This window comes from Schistocerca piceifrons, chromosome 1 (genome assembly GCF_021461385.2).
Source record: "Schistocerca piceifrons isolate TAMUIC-IGC-003096 chromosome 1, iqSchPice1.1, whole genome shotgun sequence".
In the NCBI taxonomy this organism is placed as follows: domain Eukaryota; kingdom Metazoa; phylum Arthropoda; class Insecta; order Orthoptera; family Acrididae; genus Schistocerca; species Schistocerca piceifrons.
In genome coordinates, this window is record NC_060138.1 from 1,204,384,645 (window position 1) to 1,204,396,959 (window position 12,315).

Genomic DNA, 12,315 nt, shown 5'->3' on the forward strand with positions numbered 1-12,315 from the left:
GGACGCCACTTCTGTGACGTGCATGTCTTTAAAATATGGATTTATCCAACTGCGGAAAGGGGACCTACAGTTTAAAGTGGAATTCGAACCACGCCTTGTTTCTGGCGAATTTCCACGCCAATGACAGATGACTCCTTGATTAAAAGGCAAACGAAGAACTCCGTGGTCAAACCTTTCGGTTTCCAGGTCCTACATAGATTCTGCTAAACTTTCGTTGCTCCCTGAAGCTGTTTTACTTTATTGATTTTTCCACCAGAAACCTCCTCCTCTGTGTTCAACCGACTCGTAGCTCCTGCCACTGGCACGAGATGTCACTCCAGACGTAGACATGAAACAGGTAACAATCACACTTATACACGGTTATGAATCGTGTGAATGAGGTTCGCCGATGACATTGTAATTCTGTCAGAGACAGCAAAGGACTTGGAAGAGCAGTTGAATGGAATGGACAGTGTCTTGAAAGGCGGATATAAGATGAACATCAACAAAAGCAAAACAAGGATAATGGAATGTAGTCTCATTAAGTCGGGTGATGCTGAGGGAATTAGATTAGGAAATGAGGCACTTAAAGTAGTAAAGGAGTTTTGCTATTTGGGGAGCAAAATAACTGATGATGGTCGAAGTAGAGAGGATATAAAATGTAGGCTGGCAATGGCAAGGAAATCGTTTCTGAAGAAGAGAAATTTGTTAACATCCAGTATTGATTTAAGTGTCAGGAAGTCATTTTTGAAAGTATTCGTATGGAGTGTAGCCATGTATGGAAGTGAAACATGGACGATAAATAGTTTGGACAAGAAGAGAATAGAAGCTTTCGAAATGTGGTGCTACAGAAGAATGCTGAAGATTAGATGGGTAGATCACATAACTAATGAGGAAGTATTGAATAGGATTGGGGAGAAGAGAAGTTTGTGGCACAACTTGACCAGAAGAAGGGATCGGTTGGTAGGACATGTTCTGAGGCATCAAGGGATCACCAATTTAGTATTGGAGGGCAGCGTGGAGGGTAAAAATCGTAGAGGGAGACCAAGAGATGAATACACTAAGCAGATTCAGAAGGATGTAGGTTGCAGTAGGTACTGGGAGATGAAAAAGCTTGCACGGGATAGAGTAGCATGGAGAGCTGCATCAGACCAGTCTCAGGACTGAAGACCACAGCAACAACAATGAATCGTGTACACAAACCTACCTGGTAACTCACTGTATTAGTGAACATCGTATCAAGATCCCTACAGTAGTTCCTGATATTATCCCGAACATACAGACAGAAACCCAGCCCAATGACGTTAATTTATTTTATGTGTAGAAGATTTGCAGCAATTATCCAGATGGTACTTCGCTGTTTTGTATGGTCGGTGGTTAACATCGAATGCCACTCATTTTACACCTAAGTCTCTACACCGCAAGCCACATTGTGGTGTGGGACGAAGAGTCCTCATTTTTCGACTTCCTATCACATTCGAAAATGGTACGCGCTGAGAAATACTGTCGGTATCCAAACTGTCTGGGCCATAATTTCTCCCATTTTAACATCGTGTTCAACTTACTCCAGATGTATGCTGGAGTAAGTAGTATATCTGCAATTAAATAACCGCACCAGCTGCAATTTTATTTTCACACGATGTTATTAGACAGTACTTTGCTAATATAAGACAATGGCACTAACGTAAAACATGTAAAACAAAGAGTGCGATATGCAGTGCAAGACTTTTTGAAAACGGCGTTGGGCATTCCGGGCAGCCTTATTTACAAAAATCCAAGAAGTCACCTTCCAAAACGAAGCTATAAATAAACTGTTATCCTGTCCAACTTCCAGATCTTGGAATCAAATAACAGCAACGGTGGGACTATTAGTATCCGTTGCACGAGCGGTATCGGCCACCAAGTCCATCGTGCAGTGTAAATGAGTCTAGAGCCGTGCGGGTACAGAAAAGACCTCCGCCTGTGAACTCCGACGAGAACAGACTCATTACTGCTGGATGATGGACGTGAGGGCCCCAACTGCTTGTCGTGAACGATAGTAAAAGTGTCACTGGTCCTGTATTTGATCCCAAGTTCGACAGATGCACAATCGTGTTCAACATGCTCGACAAGACGTAGTACATTTCTTGCTTCGCTCTGGAGCGTGGTTTCTTGGATTTCTGTAGGTAAGGCTGTTCACAGCGTGGACCGTTGTTTTTGAAAAGTCTTGCATTCCATTCACATGCTTCGTTTTATCTGTTTTCCGTTAGTGGCATTGTCTAATACTAAAGTGTGTTCACTATGCAAAATAAATAATAGCAATAAGACAACACGTGGAGGCAACTCGTAGACCTGGACGGAGTCCTGACATTTCTCAGCTGATCTGGCCGCACCCCTCGTGACGGGTGGTTATATACATGGTGTTTCAGACGTGATGGTCAATACTCACGGATACGACAGGAATGACCATTCGAAACAAAAAAGTCAAATAAATATGGACTCTAAAATACATATTTTAATGGCTGTGAGCAATCCCTGATCTTCGGTACAGTGAAACTGATCGCTTCTACTCCAAGCTCTTTGCCTTCCATATTTTGGGAAGAGGTGGTATAGACGAAAACTAGAAACAATAGTCAGTAAACATGTGCTCTAAAATTCATACCTTAAGAGCTACGAGTGCTTGTTCTCTAATGAACAAGTGCACAAAACGTTTAAGGTATGCATTTTAAAGCCCATATTTACTGGACTTTTTTCCTTGTTTTGGTCCATACTACATCTTTCCAAAATAGGTAAGGCAAAAAGCATGTAGTCGAAGAGATTTGTTTCACGGTAACGATTGCTCGCAGCTCTAAAAATATGCTTTTTAGAGCCCATATTTATTTGACTTTTTTGTTTCGAATGGTCATTCCTGTCGTATCCCTGAATATTGACCATAACTTCTCAGACACCCTGTGTAATTAAAGTGCAGCTATTCATGGAGGTCCGGTGTGGGCTGAAATTATCGTATCCCAGAAAAACGTTGTAGATATGCTTATGCGTTAATGCGCAACCGCCGGCCGATGTGGCCGAGCGGTTCTAGGCGCTAGTCTGGAACCGCGCGACCGCTACGATCGCAGGTTCGAATCCTGCCTCGGGCATGGCTGTGTGTGATGTCTTTAGGTTAGTTAGGTTTAAGTAGTAGTAAGTTCTAGGGGACTGGTGACCTCAGATGCTAAGTCCCATAATGCTCAGAGCCATTTGAACCATTTGAATGCGCAACCTATTTATGGGCCGGCCGGAGTGACCGAGCGGTTCTAGGCGCTACAGTCTGGAAGCGTGCGACCGTTACGGTCGCAGGTTCGAATCCTTCCTGGGGCATGGATGTGTGTGATGTCTTTAGGTTAGTCAGGTTTAAGTAGTTCTAGGTGACTGATGACCTCAGAAGCTGAATCCCATAGTGCTCAGAGCCGATTTATGCTGGAAAGAAATTAGTTGCAATTTCGGCCACCAGGTGGAAATCTGGCGCAGTATAGCATATCGTCGACGTCTGCGGTGCTCATATTGAAGAAAATGTGTAAGCAGCGGTTGATAATAAAATAATTAGCCTGTCTCAATTGTTTGACCTTTTCTGCTCACCTCCCATTCCTAATCCATTACGTGTGGAAACATTTCTATACGTTTTTCTTGCATTCACGGCGCCAGATCTGCGCCTGGTGGCGAAAATTTGAACTAATTTTTTCCCCTCGTAAATTGATTCCGCTTCAACACACTAGAATATCTACCAATTTTCGTTGCCATACGATAACAACAGCCCACACTGGACCTCTTTGAGAAGCAGCGTTAACTACCCAGTACTTTGAACCACAGATATTGATGGCTGGCTATAACTCGTCTTCTGGCTAAGAAGTTATTTTTCTGAGCCTCAATACTTTGCGACATGAGCAGTTGTCTTAATATAGTTGGAGAGGCAGGATTCATCTTCGAGGTCGTCCAGTTTTACATGCCATCTCCGTTCTTCACAGACACTCTTCCCTAAAGCGTCTAACGGAATTGCGGACCGAAGCGAGAGCACCTCCATTCTAGTGCGACCTTGCTGCCCTGCGATAACCGACAATGACTTCATCGCTCGCCGGAGGCGGCCCAGCAGCCATTTTTGAAGCGCAGCCGCCAGCCGCACTCCGCCGCTAATGGTTTACGTTGCGGATATTTGTCGCCGGGCTATAAAAATGGCTGCGCTGTTTTACGTCCGCCAGCAGCACTGAGAGCCCTCCAGAGCTGAACCGTGAAAAATGCGGCGGCCGTGGCTGGGGCCGCCGGAGTGGCTGGAAATTGCGGGGCTGAGTGGCTGCCCCTCCCCCGCGCCCGCCCTCTCAGCCACTCCACGTTTCGTCACTTCCGCAGACTGATCTCTCTGGTCGCGGCCTCGGTGCCGTCTACAGCAGGCAGCCCGGACCACGGCTGGTGGCGCCCCGCCACACACATATCTGCAACATCGAGTTTATTGCTTATTTATCTTCTGCTTTCCAGGTTTTAGACAAAATTGCCTGTTGCAGTACGCAGCTTCTGTTTAGTGAAGGTGTGACATAAAGTAACGTAACACGCTAGCGACCATTCTAGTGAATATGAGTACATCTCTAATTAAGCTGGTTAGGTTGCATAAAGAGTCGTACAGCTGGTGAAGAATGATCTTCCAAGTATTAGTCTGCTTTCCACCGCCTTACTGGGAACCGCCCCACCTCCCAGTACCCTCTCCTCCTTAATGAGCGTCCCTTTCCTGACAACCTCAGTGAGGCCAACCACTTTGCCTCTCACCTCTCCGATGTTTTTTTCCATCCCAGATGATCCCTACTTTGATTATTCCCTCTTCCCTGACGTCATGGAGCGTACGAATATTTCTGTTCCTCCCCTTGCTCCTAGCTTCCAGTACTTGGGCCACACACCACCATCTGAACTTAACACTCCCATCACTACCCAGGACATCAGCCTCACACTCCGCACTAAACGCAACACTGCTCCCGGCCACGATTGTGTTACCTACCGCCACGTCAAACACTGCCCTCCCTCCTTCCTTTCAATCCTTGCCACCCTCTACAATGTCATCCTTGCCACTGGCTTCTATCCCGACCTGTGGAAAACCTCTCGTATCCTGATGTTCTCCAAACCCAACAAGCCTCCATCTGATGCCTCTTCCTATCGTCCTATCTGTCTCACATCGGTGTTCAGCAAGCTCTCGGAATCCATCCTTTCCCGGCGCATCCATCACCACTTCCGCCAAAACCACCTCCTCCCCGACACCCAATGTGGCTTTCGACCTTCCTTCTCTGCCGATGACCGACTCCTCCGGCTCCTGTATTTCTCCCTTACTGTCTTTGCCTGTCCTGTCCGCCTCACCCCCACCCTCACCTACCTTGGCCTCACCATTGACCGTCACCTCACCTGGATCCCTCATCTCCGCTCCATCCAATCCAAAGCCCACAACCGCCTCCGACTCCTCAAACTCCTCTCTGGCCGGACATGGGGGTTGCACCCCTCTACCATCCTCCACACCTACAAATCCTTAATCCCTCCCATCCTCTGTTATGCCAGTCCTACCTGGATATATCAGCCCCCCCCCCCAAATTCTATAAGTCCCTCCAGATCCTTGAGCATCATGCACTCTGCCTCACCTTCCGTATACGCCTCCCGTACCCCATGCAGATCCTCTATGATCTCATTCCTTTCCTCCATCTGCTCCTATTCCTTGAACATATCCTCTACACCTCCCGCCGCCTTGAACCCCCTCACCCCCTGGTTGCTCCTTTCCTCTCCCATCCCCGCCCCCTGCCACGTCTTCACCGTTGTGTCCCCCCTACCCTCCATCTCTACACCCTACATCTCCTTTCCCAAGGTGGCTTTCATCAACTCCTCCTCCCGGATGATGCCCTCTCTCCCTCCATTTATCCCTCCTATCAACTCTGATCGTCACCCCCTCCTTTCCTCCGTCCTTTCCCTCGGCTCCCTCTTCCTCCCCCCTTCCATCCTGTGTTTTCTCCCCGCCTAACCTCTCCCTATCTCCTTTCTCCCCCCCCCCCCCCCCGAGTCCTTTTGTATTCCCCTCCTCTGCCTTCCCCACTCCCTGGCACGTCTGCTCAGCACCCCATACCTCTCTTATGGATCCTCATCTTGCATTGGCTCCTTTCCCCCCTCCCCCCTTCACTTTTCCTCTCCTTCCCCCCCTTTTTTTCCCGTTTTCTGTCCAGTTTCCCCCCACCTGCTCTCAGCTGTGGTATGTCATATTTGTGCCAACTTTTTAGTGCAGTGCTTAAGTGAGTGTTCAGGGTTGTGCGTCTTTCCATAGTGTTGCGAACAGAAATCATGCTGTCGCTGGGTGTGTATTTTATATCTCTTGCGAACAGACACCAGACTGTCGCCGTGTTTTTTAGTTGTCTGTCTATTATTTTTCTGCTTCCTGTGTATTTTATTAGCATCATCAACCCTGTGTTTTATGTTTAACGTTCCAGAATTTTCTGCCATTTTACCTTTAAGTCACCGATTTTATCGCCAACTGTTATTTTTTATTATCTTCATCTTTTTAAAACAAATTCTGTAGGCTGAAGAGCGGCGTAATAAGCTGCTGCCAGCCCGCCCCCTTCTGGGGGAATCGAAACTCAATAAAAGAAAAAAAAAGTGAAGAATGACTTCAATGATCACCAAGAAAGCATGACGCGTCTCGGAATAATTTCCATCTACAGAAATCCAAGTACGAATTTGCATGCTTCAGGAAAGTCATTCTTTACCTACTGTTTAACTTTTTGTGCTACCTAGCCTGGTTAACTACATATCCACGTATATTTACTTCCTCTATGTCTTCTTCCTTGTCACCTACAATTTCTAGCCTTTGAAGGGAGTCCCTTATTCTCCATTCTTTCTAGGAGTTCGCTCAATTTTCTTCTATAACCCAGAAATTTATCATTTCAACTAAACATTTTTAGTACTCTCAAATCTTGATACCTTAGTCCGTATTCTATTGTGCAACCCTTAACTCTTCTCAAGAATTTCATTTCTTGTTCCTGAATACGACTGTCTTACTTTTTGGTAATCACCTGGGTCTCGCTTCCATAGAGCAGTGTGGGGACGAAAACAACAGTTTCGTAGAATTCTAGTATATTTCTTGTTTTCTTTTTTTAACGTTGCTGTTAATTGTTTCACACACTCGGCTGAATTTACTAAGCTTAATTTATATATCTTTGCTGTACACTTGCCACCTCACATCATAGGCAATTAAACTGGTTTATATGTTCTAAAAATATTCTGATCTGTCACTATTTTTGTTCTCATGCGTTCTTTTCTTGTGAAGGACGTTCTGGTAGGTTTTACTGTTGACATCTGCATCTCAAATTTCGCACGTATTTGTTTCAATAACTAAATTCCTTTCTGAAGCTCCTCTTCTTTATCTGCTAGCATCACTGCATCGTCAACATGCATTAAGTTATTTAGAAGAGTTCTGTCTAGGTGTTTACCTTTTAGAAATTCTGTTCTCCGTATAGGCATTACTTTAAGCATGCAAATGCTGGACAGGGTTGGGCAGATACAGGAGCTTTGTCGTACTCCTTTCTTAGCTGATATCTCATGAATAATTTTCCGGTTAAGTGATAGTGGTGTGCTGATATAAACTTTTTATCGTATTTCTTAGATGTTTCGGATATTACGAGTCGTCATCATCTTGTGAAGCTTCTTTTTGAAGATCAATAAAAGCAATGTGTGTGTGTGTGTGTGTGTGTGTGTGTGTGTGTGTGTGTGTGTGTGTGTGTGTTTATTGATGTGTTAATGAGCCCTCCTAAAGAATGCTACATGTTAGAAGAATGTTATAAAAGTGTACGTCATTAAAATAGTTTAATTACTTCGGAGAAAGTGCAACTAACAGCACTTTAAAAACTCGAAATGTAGCGGAAGATGTAAATAGAAACTGACAGTACTTTAAAAACTTGAAATGTAGGAGCAGACAAAAACAAAATCAGGAACTAACAACTGCAAACCAAAGTTGAGAACATAAAATTGTTCTACTCTTCGAGAAGAAGCTGTTTATATGAGTGTTCTGCAAAAGGCGTCACGTAGACATTGATTACCCCGACACCAGAACATTACTTCGGATCTTTTTTACTCGTCAGCAGCTCTGGGACATAAGGCTATTTAATTTCTCCAGCGGTCGTGAGCCCTGCTCAATGCACAAAATCTCCACGTCTCCAATTCTTTCATCTCGCCAGCATATTTCGGGCTTCCTCAGTGGTCGCGTTTGGCAAATATTTTATAAACAAAGCGCTGCGAGCATTGCTTCACGGATTTCGAGTAGTGTCTTGTCCGCTGTAGTGCTTTGCTCAACGGAATTCGGTTTAAGGTCAATGCTTTCAAGAGTTTGTAAGAGCTCCGTGTTCTTTCTGATCTTCCACAACTCACTGTCAAATACTCATTGATCCCAGACTGTTCTCTTTAATGCTCATTTTAGAAAATATTAAATTTGACTTTTGTCACCATTTAACTATCGGTTTCCGATCGTTGTACTACCGTCCGGTTGCTGATCTCAATAATCGTAATACAGAGTGGCCGAGGTGGAATGGTCAGCATTCAGGGGTATGACAGGAATGATCATTCGATGCAAAAACAATAGTAAACATGGCCTCTGAAACGGATACCTTACGAACTGTGAGCACTTCCTCATCTTCGATAGTGTGAAACACATCTCTTCTACTGAAAATATTCTCATAGCTCTTAATGTATGCATCTCTGAATCCAAGTTTACTAGACATTTTTTTCTTGTCACTGTTCATACTACCTCCTCCAAAAACATGGAAAGCAAAGAGCTAGCAGTAGAAGACAATTGTTTTAGGGCATCTAAGATGAAGAAGTGCTCATATCTGTTAATGGACGCATTTTAGATCCCATGTTGAACTAGTCTGTTTTGCTTCGAATGATCGCTCCTATCATATACCTGAATAATGACCATTCCTCCTGGGACGCCATTGTGTCCTCTTATTGGTGGCAACCTTCATGGCTTAGCTTTAACTGTAACGTAAAGAGTAGAAAGGCATTCTTGTCATGTAGCAATACTTGAAGTTCGTTTCTTCAATTTTTTACTAAACCTGGTGCCAAATATTTGTTCCATCTTCGGCTTCATAGTTGGCGAATCTCTCATTGCGTCTCAGTTTTGTGCAGTCATCAAATTTCCAACACTTGACCGGTGTTTCTCTCCTTCAGATGTTTAAAATATTCTGTTTTTTCAACGTAGATGACCAGCCCACTCTTTCTGGACGACTATCCGTTTCGACAAAGGTGCTAAACCTGAACACTAAGTGGAAATCTGCATCTGGTCCGATATGGGCAAATCTCTCTATATCGTGAAATAAAACAGAAAGGCTAACTGAAAATGAATTACACTCGAAGGCAAGCGCTTAAAGGGTGCTGCAGTTGCTAAACACTAATAAATGCCTGACATCGTAAATTATATAAATTTTAACAAAATTGTTCCTTGAAGCAATGGAATGCTGGATGCGATAGTATTTGAAATACTGAAAGCAGAACTTTGGAATGCTTTAAGAAAATTGATTCAATTTGTTACTTAAAATAAGAACTTATGTACGTAACATGTTAAAAAGAATGCAATAAAACTTATACACCCATGTCGGACACCCATTTATTTACGAAGGTTCGGGTGCAACCATTAACTCTATCTAAAATTATATACTTCTGTCGGGAAGACAACTATCGAATTTTTGTGCAACAGGCAGCCAACGTCGTCTTAAAAAACCGCGCTTTGCCTCGATACCTTCTATGGTAACATTCTCACTGCCATGCGTTGTATTTTCTACTGCCCCTTGCGCTATGCAACCCCTTCGTCGCTCTTGGCCGCCAGCTTGCCGCTCTGCGCCTAGCAGCTGCCTGTCTGACATCCGGGTTTTCTTGTGTGTTCCAGCCCACCATCTTCGGCACCGTCGCCTCGGACCAGACGCCAAAGGATGGCTCCAGCAGAAGGGTGAGTACCTCAAGCTTTTATCACGACACTTCGTGCATGCATCATTACAAGAAAGTCTACGGATTTGGAGCTCCAGATAAGTGAAATGTCTTGTGGCTAGGGCCACCCGTCGGGTAGACCTGTATCTTGGTGCAAGTCTTTTGATTTGACGCCACTTCGGCTACCCAGCTTTTCGTTTGAAACTCTGACTCCAGGGCATGTTTTCTCAGGTTGCTGCGAAGGCGGCGCTGTTGTTGAGTTTCACTAAATAACGAAGAAACAGATCATTTCATATGAAATGAAACGGCTTTGTTTGAAAGCAGCTTTTCTGCACCGAAAAACCACTAATATGTCAAAATTTTCCAATTTAGGTTGGAAACTTCCTGCCAAGTTGAAACTGTATGGCGGGTCGGGACCCGAACCCGGAACTTTGCCTTTCGCGGACAGTGATCTTACCGACTAAGATATCCAGGCACGATATTTGATCCTCCGTCACTGTCTCAACTCCCTCCCTAGCTCTCTCGTAATCTATAGAGTTCACAGAAATGTTATTGAAGTAGACAGTCAGCTCTCCAAGAACAAAAGATATCGTTGAGTAATGGCTCAGCCACGAAGTGTAGGACTGCGGCCACACAAAAGAAGTCAAGCTCCCTGCTTCGAGTCCTAATCTCGCAGTCAGTTCTAATCTGCAGGGAGTTTCGAAACAGTGTCCATCCTGATGGAGAGTGAAAGATTATTTCTGACAATTTCAACTAGTTTATTAGTTTCAAATAAGCTTATGTAAAATAACAATAGAAATACAGCTGAGAATATAGGCCTTAAAGCAATATCAAATATTTACTCGTCTTACAATTGCCATAATTAAAACATGATTTTGGGGATAAACCCCAAAACACGAGTAACTGAAGATCATTCTTACTGGTGTACAATCAAGCATCTGCTTGTAACAGGTTAAGATAAATGGTCCAGAAGGTAAAGAGGAGTCCGCAGCTCATGGTCGTGCGGTAGCGTTCTCGCTTCCCGCGCCAGGGTTCCCGGGTTCGATTCCCGGCAGGGTCAGGGATTTTCTCTGCCTCGTGATGACTGGGTGTTGTGTGATGTCCTTAGGTTAGTTAGGTTTAAGTAGTTCTAAGTTCTAGGAGACTGATGACCATAGATGTTAAGTCCCACAGTGCTCAGAGCCATTTGAACCATTTTTTGAACCATTTGGTAAAGAGGAAACGAGATGAAACTCCACAGGTTGAGGCGGTATGTGATGCGATTTGAGTGATTACTAAATCGTGTCAAATTTACAAATAACTAGGTTACTCTTTTCAGTACGGCGTTGCATCCACCTCTGCCCTGGATACGTGCACCGTATCGTTTGGGGAGGCTGTCATAAAGCCGTCGCATCCTCTCCTGAGGTAACCTAGTCCACAATTTTTATAACTGATCCTCGACGTCGTGGATATTGATACTGCGAGAGAGTTGATGTCCAAGCTAGTCCCACTAATCTGTTGTCGGGGCCAGATAGGGGGATCTTGTCGGCCACGGGATACCTCAACATCAGGAAGACATTTCGTAGAGAGACGTGCCATTTATGGACGAGCAACGTCACATTGACAACTGGCAACACAGGAAAGACACATGAGAGGTGACACACGAGGAGGCAGGACGTTTGTGATGTGCCGCAGACTGAAGTCATATCCGATGACTCCCCACTCCAGCAAAGAATAACACTCCAGCCACCTAAGCTTTAGCCACACTAGCCGATGATGATCATCTGGAATACTGTAGAAAGGCGATTCATTTCTGAGCACAATGAGACACCATTCAGCAGCAGTTCAAGCTTCCCTGTCACTCTGCCATTCCAGAAGGGTCGTCGAGCAGAGGCGCAAAACTATAGGCCTACATCTTTGACATCGATCTGTTGTAGAATTTTAGATCATGTTTTTTGCTCGCGTATCATGTCATTTCTGGAAACCCAGAATCCGCTCTGTAGGAATCAACGTGGAATCCGGAAACAGCGATCGTGTGAGACCCAACTCGATTTATTTGTTCATGAGACCCAGAAAATATTAGATACAGGCTCCTAGGTGGATGCTATTTTTAGTGACTTCCAGCAGGCGTTCGATACAGTTCCGCACTGTCGCCTGATAAAGGAAGTAAGAGCCTACGGAATATCAGACCAGCTGTGTGGCTGGATTGAAGAGTTTTTTGCAAACAGAACACAGCATGTTGTTATCAATGGAGAGACGTCTACAGTCGTTAAAGTAACCTCTGGCGTGCCACAGGGGAGTGTTATGGGACCATTGCTTTTCACAGTATATATAAATGGCCTAGTAGATAGTGTCGGAAGTTCCATGCGGCTTTTCGCGGATGATGCTGTAGTATACAGAGAAGTTGCAGCATTA

The 12,315-nt window shown here is 44.6% G+C and overlaps 1 protein-coding gene across 1 annotated transcript in view; it reads left to right on the top strand.

The window, feature by feature from the left end:
* LOC124779368 overlaps nucleotides 1-12,315 on the top strand; it is a 1,283,837-nt gene that overhangs the window by 751,488 nt on the left and 520,034 nt on the right. The window contains exon 6 of the mRNA XM_047253707.1: nucleotides 9,884-9,943. Within this exon, the coding sequence (XP_047109663.1) occupies nucleotides 9,884-9,943 (60 nt within the window). The remainder of the gene's footprint in view (nucleotides 1-9,883; nucleotides 9,944-12,315) is intronic.